Source organism: Myotis yumanensis, unplaced genomic scaffold (assembly GCF_028538775.1).
Source record: "Myotis yumanensis isolate MYYU_CA2020_CCGP unplaced genomic scaffold, mMyoYum1.0.hap1 SCAF_17, whole genome shotgun sequence".
NCBI classification, from domain to species: Eukaryota; Metazoa; Chordata; class Mammalia; order Chiroptera; family Vespertilionidae; genus Myotis; species Myotis yumanensis.
Window position 1 is genome coordinate 37,054,019 of NW_027223768.1, and position 27,537 is coordinate 37,081,555.

The 27,537-nt window shown below is 51.6% G+C and overlaps 2 protein-coding genes across 3 annotated transcripts; both read right to left on the reverse strand.

Annotated features, from left to right (window-relative positions):
- Nucleotides 1–542: 542 nt before the first annotated feature.
- Nucleotides 543–9,513, reverse strand: FCRL6 (Fc receptor like 6). Its single transcript, XM_070397069.1, is given in 10 exon segments — nt 543–631; nt 2,877–2,948; nt 7,131–7,282; nt 7,284–7,410; nt 7,557–7,645; nt 7,647–7,704; nt 7,707–7,840; nt 8,331–8,537; nt 8,539–8,585; nt 9,463–9,513. Coding segments are annotated over 10 exon segments (1,026 nt in total).
- Nucleotides 9,514–17,466: 7,953 nt separating this feature from the next.
- Nucleotides 17,467–26,891, reverse strand: DUSP23 (dual specificity phosphatase 23). Of its 2 annotated transcripts, XR_011468622.1 has the most exons (4): nt 26,801–26,891; nt 26,434–26,702; nt 18,305–18,592; nt 17,467–17,892 (listed from the first exon to the last, which is right to left on the reverse strand). XR_011468622.1 is itself a non-coding variant. In XM_070395814.1 (3 exons), exons 1-3 carry the CDS (start codon nt 26,853–26,855, stop codon nt 25,348–25,350), a joined length of 510 nt encoding a protein of 169 aa, XP_070251915.1. In that variant the 5' UTR covers nt 26,856–26,891; the 3' UTR covers nt 25,135–25,347. The 2 variants fall into 2 exon arrangements, 1 of the variants encoding a protein (XP_070251915.1); XM_070395814.1 differs by lacking the exons at nt 17,467–17,892; nt 18,305–18,592 and adding an exon at nt 25,135–25,533.
- Nucleotides 26,892–27,537: the final 646 nt, after the last annotated feature.

Here is a 27,537-nt window from a genome sequence, read left to right on the forward strand (position 1 = left end):
GTGAAGGCAGCATTCGTGGTGCTGACCCTTGGTCTCACCGAACCTCAGGGTCCCCTCAGCCCTGACCTCACCAGCAGCTTGAAAGTTGGAAATGCTGTACAGGAGCGGCCCGTGGCCAGCCCTCTGGGATATGCAGGTTGATGAGCTCTCCTTACAGGTCAGGCCAAGCACATCCAAAGGGACTGAGGACCATAATAGAAAGCACTTACATATACACTGAGTGGCCAGATAATTATGACCACCCCATCAGGACTTCATTGACACTTCCAAATATACTGAATATTGAAAACTTCCTAAGCAAATACTCTCAAGGTTTTATTATTATCATTATTATTTGCATAACTAATTCACTTCATTGTACTGATGGGGTGGTCATAATAATCTGGCCACTCAGTGTATATAGAGAGAAGGGACTCTGACCTTGCACTTGTGTGGCAATAACACATCCGTGGCTGCTGTGGCCAGTTCACTGCTTGAACCTGATGTGTGCATGGGGATTGCCCTTCCCACACCTTTGCCTGCTCTTCTGCTAAGAGGGGGACTCAGAGTTCGTTCAGGTGCTCCTTGAGTTTCCTCAGAACCCCGACCAGGACAAAGGGCTCAGAGGCTTCCTGAGTGCTGGGCTTGGGAACTGGAGGACCCAAAGAATGGGCTGGGACCCCACTGGCCTCCTGGGGAGCACAGGAGGCTTCAGGGGTGTGTGTGCTGGGAGGACATCATCACTAGGAGAGGACCTCCTTGAAGTACCCAAGGGGATCTTTGCGGATCCTGCTTCTTACATTCAGTCCTTTGGCTGGAACTTCACCAAGATGCAAGCATTTCATCTCAGCGCAGATGTTAGCAATGACCTGTGGGAGAGTTGGGTCGAGATGAGGAAGCAGCTGTAAACGAGAGGATAAGGAAAGGGCAGGAGTCCACTCACCGTTTCCCCCAAGGTTGACTCCACAGGCCTGGCTGAGGGGAGCAGGGAAGCACACTTGGGCCAGGGCATGAGTGCTCCCCAGCACATCGCCCCCCCACCTCCTTGCAGCTGTCTCCCTGGGGAGAGCACAGACCAGCCCAGGGGGCACTGTTCCCCCTTTTACTCCTCGGGACCCCAACTCTCAATCTGCAAACAGGCAGGCCCAGGAACCAGGAGACCCGGGTCTCCACCCAGTTCAACCACAGCAGCTGTGTGACCTCAGGCCAGTCGCTTGGCCTCTGAGTCACCGCTTCCTCACCAGCGGGTGGAGGTAATAATGACTGTATCACACGGACTTGAGTGAGAACCGAGAGTGATGAACTTGTCAGAGTTCCTTTAAAAATAACTACATTAGATACTTAGTGTGTACCAGGAACTCTTTCAGGAGTGAGGATTATGCTATTATATTAACCCCACATCAGTCCTGCAAAGTAGGGAGTATCGATTCCTTCTCATATGGAGATGAGAAAACCAAGGCTTGGCGAGGTTCTTCACTCTCCAGTCACTTCCATAAGAGGTGGAACTGGATGCAAACACTGCACCTTTGCACGCGTGGAACATCCTCTCAATGAGAAAAGACCCAATGACCCTCCCTACTCTGGGTTTCAGATCCCTTCACCCGCACGCACGCCAGGGAAAGCAGCCGAGAGCGTGAGTGGGGAGCAGATCGCCACCCCCTCCCCACCCCCCCAAATCATGCGTTCACCTTTGCTGCCCTAACAGGAGTAAAGCAGTCACATTTCCTTATCTTGCCAGTGAGAACCATATATTTTGAGGTTGGTTTCTTCTCTCCTTTCTTAGGTTTAAGTCTTCATTGCTACTCTTCTCAGGAAGGACCTGGGCCATCTGTCCTTTCCCATCTGCCCTGGGATATTTTGGGCAGAAACCAGTTGTGTCCTGGGGTAACTCCCCTGAGTCAGGAGATTCCTCTATCCCAGTGGTCAGCAAACTCCTTAGTCTACAGAGCCAAATAGCAACAGGACAACGATTGAAATTTCTTTTGAGAGCCAAATTTTTTAAACTTAAACTCTATAGGTAGATACATTGTTATGAACTTAATTAGGGTACTCCGAAGGCCTAGGAAGAGCCACACTCAAGGGGCCAAACAGCCGCATGTGGCTCTCAAGCCGCAGTTTGCCGACCACAGCTCTAGTGTCCTTTATGGGAGGAAGCAGAAACCCTAGGCTGATTCAAACCCATTTTACAGACTGAGAATGGACATCTCAGAGCAGGTGAGCTATGAAAAAGCTCCCTTTTCTGAACGCCTATGACATACCAGACGATCTTGAAGGTTTCTAGAACCCAGGTTCTATTCCTATTAACTAATAATAGTCTTGCAAAGCAGGCATTATCTCCACTTTATGGATTAGGCTTAGGGAGGTTAAATAACTTGCCTACTCACACAGTGAGTACATAGGTTGTCAACTCAGTTCTGCCTGATTCAGAAACCCGCATCTTCCCTCCCTCTGCTGGAGAGAGGACCAGCGGCTCCTGTCCCCGCCTTCCTAGTTCTAGCAGCATGGCTGGAGCCCGTGGTCTTCATGACTTCCTCTGATAGCTGAGAATGTCCTGTTCCAACTTAGACTCTGGGGCAAAGACAAATTGCATCATTCTCTTTTTTATTCCTCCACAGTGCTCAGAAAAGGGCAAACATTCCCTACTTAGGATGGTAACAGTGGTGGTGGAGATGATATTGAGGTGGTGCTTACGGTGGTCATAGATGTGTTTGTGGTGGTAAAGAAGGAGGTGACGGTGGTGAAGGAGGAGATGATATTGGTGAAGGTAGTGGTGGTAGTGATGGTAATTTTGGTCATAAATGGTAATGGTGATGATAGTGGTAGTGACACCTCACCCGAGAACCCAAACTTCCCCTTTACACGAGGAAACATGTTAAGTTTGGTCCGAGATCACTCACCTTCACTCTTCTTTGGGGTTGTATGAATCACAGAGTAGATAATGCCTTCATCTCTTTCATTCAGGTAATGAACTGAAAGAAGGAATGAGGCTGAAATAGGATCTGCCTGACTGTCCCACGTCAAGATATAAGTCAGTGTCGTAGAACTAATGATGGAAGGAAGCCAGTCAGGGGCTCTGTCGTGGCAGCGGGACGTGGTCGTGAATGTGGAATATCCATCTAGGCAGGAGGTGCCTGGCCCTTGTAGCAGATTCTAGCTGCTACTCCAGACCAGCACTGTTCAAACCAGAGGTTGGCAAACTTTTTCTGTAAATGAGATAGTAAATATCTTAGGCGTCGTGGGCCATAGTCTCTGTTGCAACCACTCGGCTCTGTAGTGTGAAACCAGCCAGACACAAACAAAAAACAACTTTCTTTACAAAAATGCATGTTGGCAGGGCTTGGCCCATGGCCACAGTTTGCCAAACCTTAGTCTAACCACCCCCTGCCTTCTCTCCTGGAGGTCGGCTCCCTCCTTGCTTCCCTCTCCCATCCCAACTCCAGAGCACTAGCTTCTTAAGAGCCACCCGCTGCCTTCCCTGGATGACTGAGTCCTGAAACTCTGGCTCACAGGGCTCCCTTCATCTCCTCCCCTTAAGAAACCCTTCCCTGCCTTCATGGCAGACCATGGTCCTGCTGGAATCCTTACCGCTGGCATACAATGGGTGCTGCTCTCTACCTGGAGCCTGGGGCCGATTCAGGGGTGAAAGAGGCTCTAGGAAATACAAAAGCAGCAATTCACCAAATACCTTCAGAGAGTAGGCTGGACAGTGGAGACAGAGAGGCTAAGAGAAAAAAACGTCAGTGGAGGCTGCTGGAGGGCCAAGGCTGGTTTGTTTATAAGGGCCAATTCACAGGTCTGGACATGGTTAATTTTTATGAGATGTTTCCTTTGAAAAATACCCTAGAGGGTAGGGTGGCACCATGGGAATCACAAACCGGTCAGAGGCAGGGTCAGAAATGATGGGGTACACTTTGCATGGAAAGGGCCCAGACCCACCAGTCGGGCTGCTTTTTAGAAGGAGGAAAAGCTAATAACTTTGTACATTATATACCAGACACTGGGTTAGGGAGTTCAAATTCATGCAAAGCTCCTAATCCAGTGACCAGCACATGGCTGGATGTTTAAAAAGCTTCTTTTCCTAATCATTCAGTGTCTGTTTTTCTTCACAACCACCTTGCAAAGGTCGGTACTCTTTTCTCCATTTTATAGATGAGGAAACTGAGGCTCAGAGAGGTAACTTCTCCAAGATCAAGCAGTAAGTGGTGGGGACAGAAATGGAACCCAGGTTTTTATGCTTTTCTCCACTGACATGCTGCCCCTCTGGTAGCAGATGCTTCCAGAGCTTTAAACATTAGCTCTCAGGATAGAAACTGGGTCACGTGTGGATTTCAGAACGCTTGGCTCATGGCCAGTGTCCAAGAAATATTCATTAGCTCTAACTGGGGTAAGATCTGTGGAAACGGCGCCTCCTGACAAACCAAGAGGACATTTATGGAGACTCAGAGAGGCCCCTGATTATTAAAGATCCCTAATGCTCACCTGTCAGGGCTGTGTTTCTGAGTCTTCACTCAATAAGGAGCTCTGTGAGTTTGACGGGAGTCTGTTTTATGGGAAGTGTAACAACAGGTAGTGAAAGAAACCCTTTTAAACAAAGAAAGCAGAACATCTAGTTCTGGTGATACCATTAGTCTAGCTCTAGGTCAAAACGCTTTGAAAAATCGCCTTTAGAGGTGCAGTCTGTTGAATATCTTTAGTGGTAAACATTTTTGTTTGTGGAGGAATAAATATGCCACGTGGAAACGGTGAAGGGGCTTCCAGACCCAGGTATGGAGAATAAAGCTGTTGATCTGACCATTTTGCTTGTGTACTATGGGACTGGGCCTGAGGGTACACAAGAGCAACATTCTAAAGAAGGCTTCGTGTCCCTGAGACTCTGAGGTCAGAGGACATCACCACGAGTCTTATTTTCATGAGAGAGAGGTGCTCCCTATGTGGGTGGGGATGGGTGGGGAGGCAGAATCCTCACACGAAGAGGGATGCTCTTTACTCCCGATGAAAGGCACCTTCCTCTTGAGGATCTTTCACCAGTGACTGCTTCTCCACCACCTTGTCTGGGCTGGTAAGGAGCCGGCTGTGCTGTGTTGCTTTGCCTTTAATGCTCTGACTCAGGGGTGAGTGCACAGAAATACCAGGCCAGGTTGGCCATGGGAAGGAGGCTTTACTATAGAAGCAGGGATGGTAGAACTCACAGATCTTCAGCTCATGGCCCCATCTCCAGCTGTCTTCCCATCTAACTCTGGACCTGCCTCACCTTTCTCTGACCACACAGTTATACCTTAAAGCAAGTCTTGTCTGCATGAAATCTAGACTCAAGACTAGAAGGAAGGGAAGTGAGGAGGGGAGGTTGGACAGACAAATAGTGCTAAATTAACAAGGGGAGAGGAAGTTGGAGGCTGGCCCAAGCCCTAACGGAGGTGCCCGGTGAGGTGGGGGATTGGTCTAGAGCTGGGAAGAGACCCTTTCAGGGATCCTGGCTGATGGTCAGGAAGGAATACTTGGGTTGCATGACTGGTGGCCTTTCTCAAGAGTAGTTTGGCCCAGCTCCTGGAGAACTCACCACAGATTCCTTTATAGAGAGAACTGCAAGTTTGAATAAATACGTCTGGGTCTGAGGTCTATGAGAGCCATTACTTTTGCCCTTGACAAGTGGAAAATAAGTATGTTGCTCCTGGAGTAAGTGGGTAAATGTGAAACTCTGTAGGTGGATTTGAAGGCCTAGAAATTAACTGGCACCAAATAGCTTTGGCATTGGCAGACTTAAACATGGCCTGAAGCAAGTAAGGGTTAGAGTTGGCATAATCATGTAGCCACCCAAGGTGATTGCTTTGAAAGCCAAATTTGATGCTTAATTATCATGCCCAAGACAGGAAGTAGAAGAGAGTCTAGAGTATCAAAATCAATAGATTACCCAAAGTGCCATTTATCTAATCATTTCCCCTCTTTTTCTCTAAAGAATCCTCTACATTTGAATTTTAACCAAAATTTGTGTTTTTTTTCAATGACTCTGATTGGAGGAATTAGAGAATGAAGAATAGGAGAAAGGGCCTCTTGGGGAACCTGCCCTGTCATCCCCTTAGCCTAGACTGGTCCAAGGTAAGAAATCAGGAAATAGCAGCGTTGGGACCAGGTCATTGGTCAGTTCTCTTTTGTTTGTGTTTCCTTGTGATGAGTTAACACCCACTGAAGACTGACCTAGGGCACAGCACTGGCCATGAGTGTGTGTGCGTGAGTATGCACACACACTGGAGTTCTCAGTTCTTCTTTCTCTTCTGCTAAGACCAGAGCTCTGCTGAGTTTAATGAGAGAGTTGGAGGCTTTGGGGTTTTTTTAGTCACCTTGTCTGAAGTTTTGTCCTTTGTGTGCCTCTGTCCATGCCCTAGTGTGCAGTAGTCTGTCTGTGTGCGTCTCTGGGTGACTGTGTATGTGTTTCAGAAGCTGCTAAGGGTCCCTCTATGTATGACATGTGACAAGAAGTCCCTCTTCCCACTCGATACCCAGGAGAAGAAAGCACTGGTTCTGTCACGCTCTGGCATTCCGAAGGCTGGCCCGTGTCTGGCATAGGGACTCATCAACTAAGAAATTCCAAAAGAGTTACCGACCAGTTTTTCTCCAGGGTCTGAAATAACCCAGACGTGCAGCAGCAATGACCATCACAACAAGCAAACTTGCAGACAGCCGAGGAACCAGACAGTTACTGCTGCTCGGAGAGGACAAGGCATCAGGTCCTGGGGGATGAGGAGATGTGACCATGCATGTTGAGGATGAGATTCAGAAATGTGCTCCAAACAGGCACAAAAGAGGCAGATGGCTGGCATTAGGGGAAAGCACATGGCCTGGCCTGCACACACCCTGGAGATGGGAATCAGGGATGACTCAGAGGAGGCCAGCAGGGAAGGGCCATTATTATGGAGGTCTATGTGGCCCTTGCATTGTGCTGCCCATTCTCCATGGACTTCGTTGTACCACCCTCCCCCGCCCCCCCGTCCCCCGCCCCCCTGTTCAGTGAACAGATACTCCAAGCAGGGTTCACGCTGAGTCGTGCAGTACCTGCTATGGGCTCAGCATTGTGCCCACCTGGTGGGAGGTACATGGGGTAGTGGGGTCTGTCCTGGCAGCATGGGGCTCAGAGCTGGGTGAGGGGTAAGATGTACCATCCAGGGAGAATGTCTCAGGCTGACTTGTCTCCATGGAGACCCTGCTCTCAGCCTCACAGGTGTGGTTCCCAGCATCCTGCTCTGACATCCCTGGGAAGAGAAGAGAGACAGCTTCACCATGGGGGGCTGAGCAGTTCCCCAAAATCTCTCTCCAGGTAGAATGAGTACAGGATAGGAGGGGAGCTCCTCTGAGCCTCACAGAGGAGATTCACCATGTCCCCCACAGTAAGGCCAGGGGACCCGGAACTCAGGATGAGCAGAGAACAGGACACAGGAGCTGGGGCAGCACCCCAGGTGAGAGGTCAGCTGGAACACCAGGACTCCTGGCTCCACCTCCCTTAGAGAACACTCCCCCACTCCCAGGGGGCCCCACTACCCAATGCCCAGACCCCTGAGGAATATCTCCATCCCTCCCCCACTTACCCCACATCCTGATCTCCATCTGGGGGCTCTGTTTCTGGACCATGACGCCCCCAGGGGCTGCCTCACACCAGTAAACCCAGAGTCTCCCCACTGGCTGCTGGGATGCAGAGCTCTGAGTGGAGGCCCCTGCTCTGCAAGGTGCAGCCTCCTTGTAGAAGGAGAAGAGGAGCCACGAGGCAGGCCTCTGAGGGTGGAGTTTTGTCTGGCATCTCGGGGTCAGGGGGCTTCCCTCATGGGGCTTGGGAGAGGGGACGATGTTCAGCACAGGGGCCAGGAAGAGTTCTGGGAAGAGTTCTGGGGAGAAGTTAGCCCAGGGCACAGGAGGGAAGTACTACACAGTGAGGCCCCAGGAGGCTGAGGGAGACACTGTCATTGTCCCCAGGATCTGGCCTCTCACCTCCCCATGGGCTCTGAGGCAACTCCCACACAGCCCCAGCCCCTGGATCCCAGAGCCAAGGGCCTTAGAGGACATCTAGTCCCCTCTGGTCTGGCCCAGGTCTCAAGAGGGGGAAGGTGAGTAGCAGAGCTGGTTCAGGGCATCTCCCCACCCCTCTCCTTCCCCTGGCTCCTGATGTGTCCTAGGTGTGGGGTGGGGAGGTGGGGGTGGTGTCAGGGCATGTGGACAGCATCCTGGACAAGCTAGGGCCCTGTGGATTGGCCCTGCATCAGGGGCAGCCAGAGGGAGGGGTGCTGCCCAGAGAGTTGCTGACCTCTGAGACCAGATCCCAGAGCAGCACCTTCCTCTCCTCTAATCCCCCAGCTGGTGACTCCCCTTGAACTTGAACCATGGCTGTCCCTGAGGTGTGTCTGCCCAGGTGTAGGAAGGGCGTCGCCTCCCTAGTGCAGCTGTACTGGCCACTGTTCCTCACTGTGGCGGTCCCATGGTCAGAGGCTGGCTAGCCTAAAGAAATGGAGGGGTTTTCACCTGTGTAGACCTTCACCTGGGACAGGGCTGAGTTCTTCCTTCCCTGGTACCCCAGCCAGGATGTCTCCTTCAAACACGGGGTTTGGCCAAACATGGAGGGATAGCTGGACTGTGACACCGGAACAATGTCCCCCTGGAGCTGCAGGACCCTTCAGTCCTTTCTCTCACTGTCTCCCAGCCGAGGGCCTCCCATTGAGGACGGAGGCCCAGACAGCACTCCGCAGCTGTCCCTGTACCTCAGTCCTTCGTGCCAGGCTAGAACAGGGTGGGACCTTGAGTGCCTTCACTCCCTTTTCCTCTTCTCTCCTCTTCTTCTCTTTATTCCTTCCCCTCCTCTCCCCTTCCCTATTCTCTGCAGCTTCTGTCTGGCCTTCTTCCCTCCCATCTTGTCTCCCTGTATATTCTACTTCCCTCTACCACCAGGCCAAGGTTGGGTCAAGTTGGATTCTCTGCACCCATTGCTCTGCCTCACTCCTTCTGACCTGATGCTCGCTCCCCCGAGGTTGGCTTCTTAGGCCCTGGCTACCTCAGGGCAGCTCCTCCTGCCGCCTCCAGGGAGGTGCTGGAGGTGTGTGTAGCAAGCGCCACAGCCTGGGCTCCCTGCCGCCTGCTTCCCTTGTCAGGCTTCCCCAGGCCCCGCTGCTATTTCCACTCCCTGCAGGAAGTTTTATTTCCATTACAGTCATGGGAAGGGCTCTATAATTTCTGTCCTCATTCCTAAAACGCATTTTGTACCCTGAGGGGGATGAGAGAAGAGCCCCTGGGGACCCTGCATCATCTGCAGGGAAGCCCCAGGCTGGCCATTCTTCTTTGACAAGCCAGACACTACGGGTCCCAGATGGCCTCGGGCGCCAGGATGATGGTCCGAGCATATTGATGAGGACTCAGATAGGGAAACTTACCATATCAGCTCCTCGGAGAGGCCCAGCTACCCCTCCTTTGCCTGGATCTCCTTGGATCTTTAGGTCCCACTCCCCTCACCCTGGAAGTAGTGATGCTCAAGGGCAACTGACTGAGGCGCCTGGCGTCCATGACTGCTCTTTCTAGCAGCACCAATTGTTGGTTTGCGTTCTCCCTCCCTGGCGTCACAGAACATGTCCTTGAAGGTCAAAATGATTATAGGTCAGAATCTTTTCTTACTTGACGGGAAACTCTGTGGAGGCCAGCGGAACAGGATGGACGGGAGGGCAGGGAGCTGAGGGAGAAAGTAGGTTGATCTGCAGACAATACACCTGTTTCTCTGACCATGAAAAGGAGAGAAGGGAGACCTTGGCTTTAATGCGTGGAGAACACAGGAGCTCCAGGCCACTGCAAGGAGGACACAGAGGCCAGGCCACTGCAAGGAGACAGAGGCCAGACCACTGCAAGGTAGAGACAGAGGCCAGGCCACTGCAAGGAGACAGAGGCCAGGCCACTGCAAGGAGGACACAGAGGCCAGACCACTGCAAGGAGACAGAGGCCAGGCCACTGCAAGGAGGACACAGAGGCCAGGCCACTGCAAGGAGACAGAGGCCAGACCACTGCAAGGAGACAGAGGCCAGGCCACTGCAAGGAGACAGAGGCCAGATCACTGCGAGGAGACAGAGGCCAGGCCACTGCGAGGAGACAGAGGCCAGGCCACTGCGAGGAGACAGAGGCCAGGCCACTGCAAGAAGGAGACAGAGGCCAGGCCACTGCAAGAAGGAGACAGAGGCCAGGCCACTGCAAGAAGGAGACAGAGGCCAGGCCACTGCAAGAAAGAGACAGAGGCCAGGCCACTGCAAGGAGACAGAGGCCAGGCCACTGCAAGAAGGAGACAGAGGCCAGGCCACTGCAAGGTAGAGACAGAGGCCAGGCCACTGCAAGGAGACAGAGGCCAGACCACTGCAAGGACACAGAGGCCAGGCCACTGCAAGGAGGACACAGAGGCCAGGCCACTGCAAGGAGGACACAGAGGCCAGGCCACTGCAAGGAGGAGACAGAGGCCAGGCCACTGCAAGGAGACAGAGGCCAGGCCACTGCAAGGAGACAGAGGCCAGACCACTGCAAGGAGACAGAGGCCAGACCACTGCAAGGAGACAGAGGCCAGGCCACTGCAAGGAGACAGAGGCCAGGCCACTGCAAGGAGGACACAGAGGCCAGGCCACTGCAAGGAGGAGACAGAGGCCAGGCCACTGCAAGGAGGACACAGAGGCCAGGCCACTGCAAGGAGGAGACAGAGGGCAGATCACTGCAAGGAGACAGAGGCCAGGCCACTGCAAGGAGGACACAGAGGCCAGGCCACTGCAAGGAGGACACAGAGGCCAGGCCACTGCAAGGAGGAGACAGAGGCCAGGCCACTGCAAGGAGGACACAGAGGCCAGGCCACTGCAAGGAGGACACAGAGGCCAGGCCACTGCAAGGAGGAGACAGAGGCCAGATCACTGCAAGGAGACAGAGGCCAGGCCACTGCAAGGAGGACACAGAGGCCAGGCCACTGCAAGGAGACAGAGGCCAGGCCACTGCAAGGAGGAGACAGAGGCCAGGCCACTGCAAGGAGACAGAGGCCAGGCCACTGCAAGGAGGAGACAGAGGCCAGGGCTACTGCTGAGGAAATAGGATGGAGTCCCAGAGCCACTCTACTGGGACTTGAGTTACCCTAGAATTACCCTCAACCTGAGACCAGTGGAGTCCTGGGTTTCTCCTCTTCCTAGGCATTAGTTAAGACTCCTGAGGGAGGGGCCTAGTCTGATATTGCTCTAAACCTGTTTCTGGGAGGCCTAGTCACTTAGTCACTCAACTTTTATGGTTGACCCACTGCCTGGAATCCTGTTTTGTCCCCATCCATTCATTTTTTTTGGCCCAGAAACACACTTGGAGATAGAAGACGCATAGATAAGACTAACCAGTTTTCCCAACATAAGGAACTTCAAGAGGACAAAATGAGAAAGTTATGTTAAATAGTGGAAAGAACTTTCTGACAAAGAGGCTCTAGAGTGGGTGCTGATGTCCATTTAATCATCCAATTTGCTAGTGCCCTAGGCACCTAATCATCCAACCACCTAACCACCAGCCACCCAACCACCCAGATACCCAACTACCCAGCCTCTCAGCCACCCATTCATCTAAGCAACTAGATACCTAACTGCTCAGCTACTCAGCCACTTGGCCATCAGCCACCCAGTCATCTAACCACCCAGATACCCAGCCACCCAGATACCCAGCCACCCAGATACCCAGCCACCCAGCCACTTAGTCATTCAACATTTATGGTTGATCCTCTGCTGTACATCAGTTCAAATGTCACCTCCATAGACATGTCTTCCTGCGACCCCCAATCAAAAGAATTCTCCCCAGTCGCTATCACCAGCTCTGATTGCATTATCACCACAGCACTTATCACTATTTGAAATTACATTATTTATTAAATTTCCTACTTATTATCACCTGTCTCTTCAGGCTAGAATGTAAGCTCCATGAGAGCAGGGACTCTGCCTGTCTTGCTCACGGCCAGATATGACCTATGGCTAGGATCTGTGCTGAGAACACAGTCTATGCTCAATAGGCAGCTGTTGAACACACATGAATGTTAGTTCTTGTACCCAGTCATGTGGGACAGGGGTTTTATATGTGTGTGTGTGTATGCAGTTCTTTTATATGTGTGTGTGTGTGTGTGTATGTGTGTGTGTGTACACATATATATGTACATATGTATACACATACTCATCTATAATAATAAAAGCATAATATGAAAATCGACCGAACGACCAAACAGCAGAACTACCATCCGGACGACCTTCCGGATGACCACACTATGATACGCACTGGCGCCAGGCCAGACAAGGTGGGTGTTATTTGATTGGTTGGGGGGCCGCCATCGCCCCATGATCACCCCGCAGAGGGAGGCCCAGGCCACCGGCTGGCAGGGCGATTAATGCGGGGGAAGGGGGACTCTGCGATTGCCCCAAAGACGCAGGCCCAAGTCACCCTCTGTGCAATGATCGATTGCAGAGCCCTGCAATCGATAACCCCATGATCTATCATCCTGCAGAGGGAGGCCCAGGCCAGCCAGGCAATCGCACCCCACGCCTGTTGCCCGCAGAGGGAGGTGTCTGGTGGCAGGGTAGTGGGGAGCAGCGCTGCACAGATGGCAAGCAGTGGCAGTGGCATGGGCCGGGCCAGCTGCCGGCAGCAGGGGCGTGGGGAGGTGAAGGAAAGCCTCGATAGGCCCTGATCACCGGCCAGGACTAGGGACCCTACCCAAGGGGCCCCGGATTGTGAGAGGGAGCAGGCCTGGCTGAGGGACACCCCCCCTCCCACACACAAATTTTGTGCACTGGGCCTCTAGTATATATATTTTAAACTCTACAATGGACCTAAAAATATAAACTTTATAATGTTTGGCTACAACTCTCCAAACTAATGTCTCTTTCCTTCCATGAGATCATTTGTCAAAATTCTTGTCATTCTAGCTTTTGCGCAATAATACTAGCAAGCAGCAAAACTGGGAACCTCACCCTCAGGGTAACCTATCCTCCCCTTTCATATCAGTAGTCAGGCAGCTGAGACCCCTGTTTTTTCCTCCCTAAAGATAACATGGAGGCCTCAGTTGTATTTTAGCTCCAGGCCCAGACAAGTGATGCTGTGATGGCCTCAGGACCAGCTTTCCCCCCCAAAATCACTCAACAGGACTGCTTTCAAGCCTTCACCAACCAGTCTCTCAGGAAATCATGCTGCTGCGACCCCTCACTCCAACCATGAGAAGTCGATACAGTGTTCCAGCCGACTACAATCAAAGTCCATCCCCTTATGATCTCGATGTCCCTTCTCAGCAGGAAATAACTATGGAAGAAATGACCTCTGTCCCTATTCCATAAAACAAAAAGGCTGGAATGTTAGGTCTGATAAAGTAATTGAATCATCTAATCGATACCCCACTCCCCTGAGAAACTGACTTTTAGATCATTTCACAAACGGCATTCCCTTTCGCTTAGACCAGTGGTCGGCAAACTCATTAGTCAACAGAGCCAAATATCAACAGTACAATGATTGAAATTTTTTTTGAGAGCCAAATTTTTTAAGCTTAAACTGTATGGGTAGGTACATTGTTACTAACTTAATTAGGGTACTCCTAAGGCTTAGGAAGAGCCACACTCAAGAGGCCAAAGAGCCGCATGTGGCTTGCGAGCCGCAGTTTGCCGACCACGGGCTTAGACCACATTCCTAAAACCAGTAACTTTCCCTTTAAGACTTACCCAGGATCCGGACCTTCCCAGAGAATTTCCCCGCCAACAAAGCCCATCTAGAATCCTTTAAAATCTCTGACTCCCTGTCTCTGGGTGCTGGCGCCATTTTGGGGCTCGGCCCATCTGGTTCCCAGATGACTTAGTAAATTTATAATTCTTTACCTTTTGAGCCTCCTGTGTACCTCCTTTGGTGAACCTAACAGGGATGTGTTAGGAGAGGGATCAAAACCCCTTAATGCTAATGCTCTAAATAAAACAGGCCTGACAGGAAGTGGGGAGGACGATAGAGGGGATGTTCTTCCAGAAGGGACTGGAAGCCCAGGTGCCCTCATCATTCAGGTCAGCTGCAGGGGAGGAGCGGTGAGGGACAATGGCTGTTGGGATGGGAAGAATCAGTCCCACAACTGAGAGGTAAGAAGAGAGAGCTGAGTAGCTGGGGTTATGGGGCAACACCCGGCGTAGAGACAGAATGGCGGGCTCCAGAGCCATCCACCTGAGCTTAAGCCTCACTCTGGACACTAATCTGCTGAGAGTTTGGCTAAGTTCCCAACCTCTCTGCACCTGAGGCCCTTATCTCTAACGTGGATTAATGATTACGCCTGCATCAGAAGGTTGTTATAAAAGTAAATGAGATAAAAGCATGCTATCTAGTAGAACTTTCTGTGATAAAATGTTCTCTGGGCTGTCCAGTCGCTACTAGCCACATGGAGCTATCAAGCACTTGAATCAGCTAGTGAGATGGAGGAACTAAAATGTTCATTGTTGTTAATTGTACTTACTTTAAATAGCTAAGTGTGACAAGTGGCTGCCTTATTGGGAATTGCAGGCTTTGACAATGCTGGGCAAGTAGAAAGTGCTTGATGAACCATAGCTGTGGTTGAGGAAGAGTCGGAAACCCTGAGCCACCAGAGCCTTCCTCCCAACCTCAGCTTTTACCAGTAACTCCCAGAGAGGGGAAGTGATCTGTGCACAGGTTCTCAACCGTAAGGCCTGCTGGGATTGGAGTCACCTCCCTGGATGGGACTGGGGGCTCCAGGAAAGACCTGAGACCATTTCTCTGGGTTAAGTCCAAAGGAAAGAACAAACTGGGAAACCGATCAAAAACTTAGAACTTAGGACAGAGGCTGAAAAGACCAGGAGCCAGAGGACCTGGAGCCAGACTGGGAATGAAGTTGCGGGCCTTGCCTGCCGGGGGCAGGAAATGCTGTGGGGTACCTGTTCACCTCCTCTTTCCCTCTGCTTTCTTTCTAGAAAACAACTGGAGGGAGCTTGAAAGAGCTGGTGCGACCCCTTGTGGCTAATGGACAGCAATTGCCCTAAGGAGGTACTCTTCATATGTACTGAAATGTCATTTTCCATTTCCCTACCAACTTATCAATCCAGCCAGCTTTTTAAAAAAAAAAAACTCTTTCTGGATGCCCATCCCTCCCTGCCTTCAGGAAGAGGTGGGCATACACTCAATATAGTCTTTGCATAAAGTATTTTTCATGCCTCCATTATTATATTTTATCACACTTGTATGTTTTATTGTTTTTTTCTACGTCTAGCTTGTGATCTCCTCAAAGGCAAGGGCCAAGTCTAATTAATCTTTGTGTCTCCAGGTCTAGCACATTCTGAGCTCTAAGATACACCCAAGTATAATGTTAGGAGTTCTGGAGTCAGAAAGATCTGAATTCAAATCACAGTTCACTGCTTCCTAGTTGGAGGACCGGGGTCAGTGGCTTAATCTCACTAGCGTAAGGTTTTAAATTTGTGACATAATAATGACATCTGATTTCTAGTATCATGGGAAGGATTACACTTCTTTTTCTTTTGCACACACAGAATCTTGTGAAATTGGATTCTATCCTTATTTCTTCTTAGGGGCCTGATAGTACTATCAGTGCTATCCTAACCTTTCTCTCCTTTGAACTTAGTCACACCATTTCAACTGGATCTTTCTCATAGATGCTTCTGAAAGGTGCTCTAGCCTCCATCTGAAAGCCAAACCAAACCCTGCCAGCAGCCCTGGTCTGGACTCCACACCCCCTGTGAGCCCCATTCACAGACGAGCTACTTGAGAGCGGTCTCTGGTGGCCATCACCAGTTGGTGTTCTGAGACTCACTGTTGTGCCTCAAATGGTTACAAGTGTTATAAGATATTGATCTTAGCCCTTGGGGTAGCTGGTTGGGGCCACACTTGAAGCTGGAAGCAGCCTTGATCTAATACAATGTTCCATTTCAACATAGCTTTCTACATGAGCCACCAAGGGAAAGGGTTTGGAAGCACCAATGTTCATTCCCTGACTCCCTGTCTCCATCTGCCCCCCTCACCCATTCCTCAACCCGTTCCAATTTGGCTTTAGCCTCCTTCACGCCCGTCTCCAGCATATTTACCCAATGAACAGGTTTGGTCCTCATTCTGTTTGATGGATGCCTACATTGTTACTGCGGATTCCTCCTCACTTCCTTAACCCTCCTGCCCTAGGACATCTCTCCTGGTTCTCCTTCCCGCTCTCTGCCATTCAGCTGCCTTCCTCTAGTCACGCAGCGGTTCTCAACCTGTGGGTCGCGACCCCTGAAAATACATCCTGGGTAACAGATATTTACATTACGATTCATAACAGTAGCAACATTACAGTTATGAAGTAGCAACAAAAATAATTTTATGGTTGGGAGTCACCACAACATGAGGAACTGTGTTAAAGGGTCGTGGCGTTAGGAAGGTTGGGAACCACTGCTAGTGGCTTTGAAGTTCTTTAGTCCCTGATCCCACGCCCTTTCTTCTTTTCACTCACTCTACAGTCTCTCCCTAAATAATCTCATTTGTGCCCATGGTTTAGCCCCAAAGTTGCCTTTCCAGCACAACCACAGTTTCAGATAGGAAACTGCTCACCTGAGAGCTCGTGTGGATGTCTCAGAGGCGCCCTCAACTTCATGTGTCAAGACCGAGCCCAGCCTCTGCCTGCCTCCGACCTGGTCCTCTATGGTGTTTCCGGCATTCGTCAGCAGCACCCTCTCCAGTCAGAGATCTTGCTTCCATGATTCTGATTCGCCCCAAAGTGCAAATTATCCCAACAAAATGTTCCCATTAATAAGACCCTTTTTCATAACAGGTATCATGTATGCGTGTGCACCTGTGTCCACGTGTGTTATATTCAGTTGTATGTGGCCACTCTCTTCCACTGGCTGGGTTAGGGGACACACATCCTGTCTTAACACCTCGCGCATCCGTCGGGCATTAATTCCCACACAGAATTTCAAGCTTCCTGAGGGCGCGGCCATGCTTGTCTTGTTCTTTGTCGAACCTTCAGGGCCCGGCACAGCGTATGTGCTCAACAAGTGTGTGCGGGAGGAGCCTGAGAGGAAGCTGAGGCCTCTGGTACTGGGGTGGCTGCTGAATTGTATTCTCATCTGCCTTCCTCGAGGGCCTCCAACCCTCCCATGTTCTTATTTGTAAATTAATGGATTTTAGGGTGAATATCCTAAAACTCTGAGTTAGTCTAGGATCCAAATAATTCAGTACCTTTATTCCTTCCTCAGTGGCACTGGGAGATTGTCTTTAGACAATATCTTGGAGGACCTGCCATTTAATCCATGGCATTCCTTTGAATCACAACCCCACCCCCATCTCTGTTTCCTTACTTTAGATTTTATACATACAATTACTTTCTCACTTGCATGTATCATCCTATGTGGCATGTTCACATTTTTTCCATTGTGGTTCAGATAGGACATCCTTGCCTAGAGGCTGGAAATGAATGAGGTTGACATATTCAAATTTTATGTAAATGACATTTTATTGTGGGAGGATTCTGCAATTCATCCTGCTCCTCAGCACAGTTTGTGCTGCCAACACTAAGATGGGTTCGTATCGCATATACATCTGCGTGTGGGGAGGCAAGTGCCCCGTCTTGAGGCTGGACCTGGACAACTTCTCTGGACACTCGGAGTGCGGTACGTGCAAACAAACAAACAAAACAATAAAAGAAAATTCAGAAGAGATATGATGAAAGGAAACAACGCCACGATCAGCAGTGTCCCGGAGGAGCAGTTCCACCGATGCTTGCGCGCATCACCCCAGCACCAGACCGGTGTGGCCAAGCAGACAGACAGAGCTGTGTGCCGGAGGGCAAGGAGCTGGAGCCCTAGCCGAGGGCATAAGGCCTGAAAAGGCACATAAATCCTCTTCCCTCCTATCGTAGCTCACGTAATAAAGGTGTTTATTCTAGAAAAAAAAAAAAAAAGAAATGAACATTCTAGTTACCCTGGAAGTTCTCCCTGTTTTTTCACCAACTTCCCTGTGTGTATGTCCAACCTGATGAATATACAGTTGTATCTTATCCTTATTGTTGCTTCACTTCCCATTTCCCTAGTTCCTTTTTGTCCCCACCCCATTGACTTCCTTTGTGGTTTGTGGGTTCCGGTTATCAGATGAGCAGAAGTGGGTTGGGGTGGGTGGAGGGTCACTCTCAAGCTGCCCGGGGTGCAGCCTGACTCCTGTGCGGGCCTGGAGCTCTCCATGCATTCCTGGCCTCCTTCCCCTCCTAAAGGGCACACGTGCCAGGCCAGATCCAGTGCCCTGAGGACTGAGGAGCAAAGTGTGGAGACGCAGGGTCACCCTCCCTGCCCAGCCTCACCTTGAGCTCTGAAGCCTCCTCTGAGGAGCAGGAGAGGGCTCCCTGGTGCCCATGTGGGCATGTTGGGGGGTCTCCGGTTGGACAGTGCCAGTCAGGAGAGCCTTGGGGTTCAGGGTGCTCTGGCATTTGCAGCTGCCTCAACTCCGATGAGGATCGCGCGTGCTCTCACGGTGGGAGCTGTCTTTGGCGTCCCTGGCACTGCCCCTCCTTGGCACACACCACATGCCCTTCACTTACAGAACATACCGTCTGGTCTGTTTGGCTCCTCTGTACTTGACACATCGATGACTATTTGGAGAAAAGAAGACAAGTTTAAAGGTAAGAGGACAGACATCACGGGAGAGAGGCGTGGGCAATGGGAGTGCAACTGAAGTAGAAGGTTTGCAACCACAGGGCACCCCTCGGTTTGGGAAAATAGGGAGAAATACCAAGGTGCTGGACTGAACCCAGCACCAGGGGTCACCGCCCCTGCAGACCTATGAACCCGGTCAACTGGGCTACGGCCACAGCCCACGATTCACCAGATGTGATTCACCTGGAGCAGCAGGGATACAGGAGGAGCGCCGGCTGGGCTGCCGTTGGAGGACACAGTTCCAGCGCATGCGGATGGCACTCACCTGTGACCCTTTCCCATTTCAAAAGCATGAAAAAGTCATAACCTGCAAGTCCAGAGGGCGAGCAGTCCGACTTGACCCCTTTACTGTTCTCTGCAAAGCACTAAAGCCACTGACTTCCAGCAAGCAGGGAGAGCAGGGTCTCTTAGCTCTCGTCTTCTGGAAGGTCTCCCCAATCAGCAGCATTAACCAGAAAGCACCAGACTGCTGCTAGGTCACGGGGCCATGCTGCCAGAGGTACATTAAGAAAAACGGGCAAACAAAACAAAATGAAGCAAACCCCAATGGGGCCTCATGGCATGCCCTCTGCGCAGAGCCTGTGAACGCCACCCTGTTGATCGGATGTGATCCTAACTAACCTACAGTCTGAGTCTCTGCTGCCCTTTCACCAGCTTATCTCACTGTGTTTTCTGTTCCCACCGGATGACATATTTGCCCCATCATCCTGCATGCACGCTCTTTATATCTTCCCCTTCCCCTCACTGCCCCCCATTCATCTTGCCCACCCTTCTCCAAGCCCCTCTCTGTGGACTCCGCACCTAGTACATAATATTAGTGATTTTAATCGCATCCAACATTTGTGTATCCCTTAGGCCAGTGGTCGGCAAACTCATTAGTCAACAGAGCCAAATATCAACAGTACAACGATTGAAATTTGAGAGCCAAATTTTTTAATCTTAAACTATATAGGTAGGTACATTGTTATTAACTTAGTTAGGGTACTCCTAAGCCTTAGGAAGAGCCACACTCAAGAGGCCAAAGAGCCGCATGTGGCTCGGGAGCCGCAGTTTGCCGACCACGGCCTTAGGCTATCTGAGCACACCCTCCACATCTCATTGAGAGTTCAACTTTTGGAATTGTACCAGACACACTCCTCATTTCTCCTTAATCACCCTGGCATTGCTTGAGTATTTACGTATTGCATCTTTTCTAACTGTATGTACCCATTTTTGCATGCAGACTTCGAGGGGTGCATGTCTCCCCCACTACATTTATTCTTTTCTTCCCATTTCTGCATCCATGTACAGATACCCAGCCAGGTGACAGCATGTCACGTGTCAGTTGCCAAATATTTATGGAGCACCCATATGCCAGACACTGTGTGGGGTGCCACCTGCATGGGCCCGGTCCTTAAGACTCTAGGAGGAAAGACAGACATTAAGCAACTAAACAGATCATTATAGGTGAGCAAAGAACCGGGAAGTAGGATGACAGATGCTTTGAGAATATGTGTATGTGGGGTGGTGGGAGACCTTTCTCCCAGGAAATAATGTTAAACTGACACCTCGGGGGTAGAAGTTGGGAGCTAGGCAATGAGTTGATATTGAGTGTGCGGGACTCCTAAGTGGGGACAGCATGAGCATTTGGTCGTGTGCTGGAAAGGCTGCCCAACCTGCTAAGTTCCGAAGGCCTTTGGGACTGTCTCCTGACCAGCTCCTGAGCTCTCAGAATATCCTGGCTCATACGAGGGTCTTTGTACTGAGAGCGTGGGCCAGGCCAGTCGTCTGTGCTAACAGCGTGGTGTGGTGAATGCCTACTTGGTGTGCACAGGTAGCTGGGGCCCTGCTCTCTCAGTCTGACCTCCGTGGAGACTGACTAGCTAAGGTCAGCCGTGCAGGTGCTGCATCCTGTGGCCCCAGCAGAAGCCCTGGACACCAAGGCCTGGGGGAGCTTCGCTGGTTGGCCATGTTTTTTAAGCGTGGTCACACCCTGCTGCTGGGAGAACAAAGCACTGTCTGACAGCTCCCCTGGACGCTCTGCCCGCTCCTCCCGGACTCTCTCTGCCCCGTGAGCCTTTCTCCTTTGCTGATTTTAACGTGTATCCTTTCACTGCAATAAACCATCAGTGAGAGTAGAACAGCTTTTCTGAGAGTTTTTCTAGCAAATCATCAAACCCGAGGGTGGTCTTGGAGACCCCAACATAGGTAGAGCAGAGAGAACGAAGGTGATGGGGGAGGGGAGAGCATGAGGCCAGGGAGGAGCTGGAGGGAGGGAAAGGGCTCCTCGGGGGCCTTATAGGCCATGGTCAAGAATGGCTTAGTTCTGCCTGTGGGCTTGGTCCCAGTGTGGTTGCTTTATAATTCTATTTCATGGCCCTAGGCTGCACCCAGCCCCAACTAGATCTCACAAAGGGCATCTATTGCAAACATGCAGATCAGTACATTTTCTTGGGGTGGGTTCGGAGGGGCCCAAGGACACATAAAACCCACGCAGGTGAGCAGGGCCACCTGGGGTGATGTCTACGCTAAGTACTTCCATATGGCCCACCTTGGGTATGGAACAGAGTTGCTACTCCATATATGCTAGTGAAGAAACAGTGCTGTGTTTATTATAAAAGCCGGGAGAAAACAACCCCAGAACTGTTTGCCATGGACATAGTGAAAACTCAGAGGTGTCCTCACCAATTTCTTTCATTATCAAATATCCATGGCAACAGAATGAGTGAAGGAAAAAGCAGGGCAAGAGAGCGGTTGAAGCAATTTATTGCCAGAAAGGACGGAGTTATCAACATTGAAAATAAGTCATCAACTGCAGGCATGGACGTGCACCAAAGCGTCTCTCAGATTTCCGCTTGCTTGGACAAACACGCGGCCTTCTCAGGAGTATGCCTTGGATCCGTAATAGCCAGAGAACATTTTAAAGTAATGGAAGGAGTGCTTATGTAACTCATTTTAAAATCAACAGGGGACTATGTTTTAGATGGTGCAGGAGGCTGGAGGCAGAGGCCTGTTTGGGTTGATGGCCACCGCAGCCCAACACTGCGAGTCAGAGCGTCCCTGCCAGAGGGGTGGGAGCGGGGCGGTGGGGAGGGGGGTAGGGAAGCCAGGCAATCACAGGGCTCTCCTGACAGCTTGCAAGCCCAGAGCTGTGATTCCAGGGAACACAAGATGCTGTTATATATTTTCCAATTACAACAAAGTCTTTTCTCTCTGCTCCTAAGAGGGAAGGCAGTTTATAGTCAGACAAACTCAAGTTTGAATCCTGTTCTAGCGATGTGACTCTGGGTGTGTTTCTTAAACTCTCTGTGCCCCGGCTCGCTCATCTGGTCATTATAAGATCTTATTCTTAGGCTTCTCTTGAAGACTAAAAGAGATGATGTCTATAAAGTACTGGGGCTAGTGCCTGCCATGCATTAAGGGCTCAAATAACAACAACAAAACCAGAAGGATTTAGAGTTTTTAATAAATCATGAGACATAAAATGATATTTTGAGGGCTCAAGGCCAGCACACGTGCTTAAGCCTGTCCCGCCAGGTAAGGATAGCCATATGCTCTGAGTTAGACAATAGCGGCCGTAACAGAAGTGGCCTGAGAGTCAGCTTGATGAAGCTAAGCTCTGAGCATGAAGGTGGACTTTCCCGTGTAACTGGGACCAGGGGCAGGTCTGGGCAGGCAGGTGTCTGATTGAAGGAGCAGAGTGTGGAGCTACCGCTTGGGTTTGCTGCCAGCTCCTTCGCACAAGTGCGAGGCACTGGGCAAGTCCGCCATCTCTCTAAGCCTCAGTGCCCTCATCTATAAAAAAGAAAAAAGTGCCTGGTTTTCAAAATGGCTGAGAGGATAAAATGATATAACCCAATGTATGCAAACACCTGCTCTACGGTAGGTGCTTCATAAATATGACAATTATAATCATACTAGAGGCCTGGTGCACAAAATTCGTGCACTCAGGGGAGGGGAGGTTCCCTCAGCCCAGTCTGCGCCCTCTTGCAGTCCGGGAGCCCTCAGGGGATGTCCAACTGATGGCTTAGGCCCGCTCCTGGGCCTAAGCCGTCAGTCGGACATCCTTAGCGCTGCTGTGGAGGCGTGAGAGGCTCCTGCCACCACTGCTGTACTTGCCAGCTGTAAGCCCGGCTTCTGTCGCAATGACCTCCAGGGGGCAGCTCCTGTGTTGAGCGTCTGCCCCCTGGTGGTCAGTGCGCGTCAGAGTGACTGGGCGTTCTACTGTTTGGTCAATTTGCATATTAGCCTTTTATTATATAGGATCAGTAAGCAAAGTGCAGTCACAACAAAGTGTGAAGTGCATTAGTGGTAACTCACATTGGTTTGTCACAAAACAATCCCATGAGATTAAACTGGCTTCCTTCTTATAAACAGTGGCAAGATACAGACAGGTTTTTTTTTTTGTTTGTCTTTTTAAATATATTTCTATTGATTTCAGAGAAGAATGGAGAGAGAGAGAGAGAGAAACATCAATGATGAGAATCATTGATCGGATGCCTCCTGCACGCCCCCTGCTGGGGATCGAGCCACAACCCGGGCATATGCCCTTGACCAGAATTGAACCTGGGACCCTTCAGTCCACAGGCAGAGATGCTCTATCCACTAGGCCAAACTGGCGAGGGCAGGGATGTTTTTCACACAAAAGACTCCCTTCAGCAGGGAACTTGGACCACATGCCAGAGAATAAGTATGAATAAAACTTTAAAAACATGGGGGTGGGAGTCAGTGTTACTGCAGCCATGATATTTGCCCACCAGCAGCTCATTGCGAATACAGCACTTGCTACATATAGGTTGTAGTGTCCATCACCATCTTGGGGACCCAGCCTGAAAAGGGGGGATGGACTGGGGATGAGTGCCAGACACTCCTCAAAAGGGTAATGGTGTTTGAGGGTGTTTAATTTGGCCCCTTCTCCCCTGTCAAATGTGTGTATCCACAGGAGAAATTCCCGAGTGTGTTCCCACTTCTGCTCCCACAGCAAACAAAAGCCTATGGCTGCATGTGGTCTTGCTGATCTGATGCAGTGGGTTCTCAAATGGGGCTGATTCTGTCCTGCCAGGGACATTTGGCCATGTCTGGAGACATATTTGCTGCTACTTTTTTGGAGGTGGCATTCCACCGCCGTCTGGTGGGTAGAGGCCAGGGATGTTGGAACCCCCTATAGTGCACAGGAGACCCCCACAACAAAGTGTCCGGCCGCACACACCAGCAGCGCTGACCTGGCGAAGTCCTGGTCTGATGCAATGTGAAGGCTCCCTGTCTATGGAGGGGCTTGTTCCTCACACCTGTCCTCTCAGAGGGGTAGAATGGGGTTGGGTCATGGCTGGTCTGTAATCCCTCACTGGTGGCCTATACGGAAGAGGGGGTGAGCGAAAGGCAGAAAATCTGGGAGTGGGAATGAGCCCAAAGGGAATCTCAGACTAACCTCCCAAAGTAGATGGAAGGATAAGGACAGTTTCTCATTCCAAGCCAACTCTTATTTAAAACCTATTTCCTTAAGCACATAATTATGCTTCTTTCCCTGAGGAACGCTCGAGGCAGAGGAGACCTGCTTACTTTATGGGGATGGAGGCTGCATAGAGGGTTTTATGGGTTAGAAATTCTTCTGTCCCCTTTGAAGAAGCCTCAGGAGGAAGGACAGGGAAGATCCCTCTCCTGCGAGAAGTCATGGGGAGGGTGGAGCCAGGTTGGGACAGAGGACAGAGAGTGTGAGGGCCTGTTGACCACCTCAGCGGGTCAGGATCAGAGCAGAGACATGAACGTAGGGTGAAGCTTCAAGCCTCCCACCTGTCCTCACATCCTGGTAAATGGAGGGAAGGAATACAGGAAGCGGGCCGATCACACCTCCTGCCTTCATGTGTGCGCTCGCGCGCTCTCTCTCTCTCTCTCTCTCTCTCTCTCTCACACACACACACACACACACACACACACACAGCCCTTTGGAAGATACTCTGGGTTGCGTTAAGAAACAGAACGAGCCATGCTATTGGGGCAGGGCAGGTAGGGTGGGCAGGTAAGGATGGAGGACATTTTGATGAGAAGCATGTGAGCTGGGCACCCTGAGGCTGGTGAGAGGCCCACAGCCCTTGGGAGATGAGCACAACATCCAGGCCTTCTCTGTCCTGAGAGGGTCAAGGGAACGACACACATGGGGGACGTGGGCCTAGACAGCGGGGCTGCGTCCACTTGGGCCCCTCCAGCCTGTGAGCATCAGGGACCCTGGGCTTTGGGGGATTTGTGCCCTTCTCACTGACCAGCTCTCCAGAAGACCTATCAGATAATAGATACATAGAGTTTCAGCATCTTTAAGAGGCTGAAGATGTGTGTTGTAGTCCTGGCCCATCCTCCCACTTTCTAGAAGTGTAACCTTGAAACTCTCTGAGCTTTAGCCACCTCCTCCACATGCCTTTCCGACATCCTAGGGCTACGGTGAGGCTCAAGTTAAATTGACATGTAGAAGTGCTTCATAAACTGTAAAGTGCTGGGCAACAGGAGCTGGTTCTTATAAGTTATTTATTCAAGGAAGCAGAAGAGGGACCCCCACATCAATGCAGCTCCAGACATCCCTCCAATCAGAACCTGCCAGCAGGAAGGGCGACGTCCGTCTCATGAGCCGGCTGGGAGCTGGAGGCTTCAGTCCACTTCCACAGCTCTGGCCCCTCTGACGCCCTGGTCAGGCAGCGGGCCTGGAAGAAGGGCGCTGGGGCCCCTATTTAGTTCGCTGGTAGAACTGGAAGACCGCTTTCTCCTGCTCATGTGTCTCGATTGAGCCCGGTCGAAGCCGCCGGATTTCAGCGATGGCGTCTCCAGCAGCCAGGCCCTGCTCCTTCACCAGGTAACAGGCCAGCATGGTGCCCGTGCGGCCAAAGCCCAGGGCACAGTGCACTCCCACAGCCTGTGAAGGGGGAGCTTGGTGGGACGGAGCCTCCCGCCCTCCCCACACTCTCCTGGCCCTCACTTAGGCCTGTCTCTCTCGCCCTCCAGCTGCTGCTTCTGGGCCAGGCCCAGGATCCTGCACACCTCACAGGGGTGGGAAGTGGCATTGAAGCCCGGAGGGCGGCGGCCCGGTACCTGTGGCCGGGAGGCCACCAATCACCGGCAGAGTGGCTGGTTAAAGGGCTGGGCTCCTGGTCTGCCTCCCCACCACCTCCCTGCCTCTCCAGTGTAGAAGGCACTGGCCACGTGTGGCTACCGAGGACCTGCTGGGCTGCTGGTCCAGATGGAGATGGGATGTAAAATGCAACCAGGTTGTGAAGATGCAGAGCAAACAACAACGTAAACACCGCACTAAGGATGTACTTTATACTGATGATATGTTGCAACAGTATTTCTGACCTAGTGGGCTAAATTATATTATCAAAATGAATTTCCCCTGCTCCTTTTTCTCCTCTTACAATGTGGCTGCTAGAAACCTGAAGAGTACATGGCTCCGTTGTATTTGGACAGAGCCCTGCTGTGGAGACTGTTCAGTAGCCTCTAGCTTCGGCCTCCACCTGTCCCATGTCTGTCCAAACCTTTCTCCTCCCCAGCCCTCAACTGCAACCGGTTTTTCCTCTCCACCAGCAGGTTCACCGGGCTGGGCCCTCCTCCTCCCGCTCACCGCCCCGCCCTCCCCTGGGTTTCCCGTTTCAGTTTCACACGGAGCCTCCAAGCCCCGGGTCTTCCCCGTCTCCCTCCCGGCTCTGGGTCCCCGACCCTGCTCCCTCTGCTCCCCCTGCTCCCCCAGTTCCCCCAGCTCCGAGTGTCCCCGCTGACCCCTCCCAGGGCCCTTTCCCCGGTTTGACCGCCCGCTGACCTCTCCCTGGTCGTTCGCCTTGTCCACGATCTGCACGAAGCGGTCGATCTGCTCCGGGGCGGGCGGACAGAAGTCCGGGATGCGCAGCCGGTGCAGCGTGAGGCCGGGGCAGCTGTCCCCGTGCGGGGGCCCGCGCTCGGTCAGGGACACCAGGTGCCGCACGCCCTGGTCCAGCAGGAACTGGTAGTGGGCGGGGAGCCGGGGCAGCGCCAGCCCCGCCAGCCGGCCCGGAATCACCCACGAGAAGTTGGGGGGCTGCACGCCCACGACTGAGGGAGGGCCCAGGACCGCGGGTTAGCGGGAGGGGCGGCCTGGACCTCCGCCCACTGCTCCGTTCGCCCGCCCAGGCCGGGGAACCCCCACCTACCCGGCGCCGGCGCCTCCGAGGACCCCGCAGTCCCGGGGGCACGCCCCGACGACATCCCGCTCTGCAGCCGGGACTGGCCCGGTCGCACGGGGCGGTGCCTAGGTTTGAATGACCTGGAGGAGCACCTATCCGGCCCCGGCCCCAGCGGGACCCGACCCAGACCCCTTGTTGATTGGTGGGATAGTCAATAATGGGCGGGATTACGGCAGGAGACTGGAGCCACGTGAACAGCCAAGACTAAAACCATGGAAGAAATTAAGAATTATTTTCTGGGGATGAAGCCACCCGGGGCCGGACTCTGCTGCCCCCTGGCGGTGGGTGGGATTTATTGCATCACCGGCCAACTGACCCCGCACGCTTGGCCTCCTTCCTCTTAGGCCCCAGGGGTTGAGAGATCGCAAATCTACTTCCGCTCTGGAGGACGAATTTCCTCTGCAATGACTGTGACTGTCACCCTCAGTGAATTTCTGAACACGTCCAGTAAGAAGGAATCATTACTGTACAGAGACTATTCTCATTTTTCCACTGCTGGAATTATGAAAAATACGGGGTTGCCATCGGGTGCCCTGAAATGTAAAAATGAACAAATCGAGCATTTACTATATGCCAGATGCTATTCTAACCATTTACATGTGTTAACTCATTTAATTGCCATAATAATCTAATTACAAGGTAATCTAATGAACAATGTTATAGATTAGGGGTGGGCAACCTTTTTGTGAGTGCGTGCCAAAACC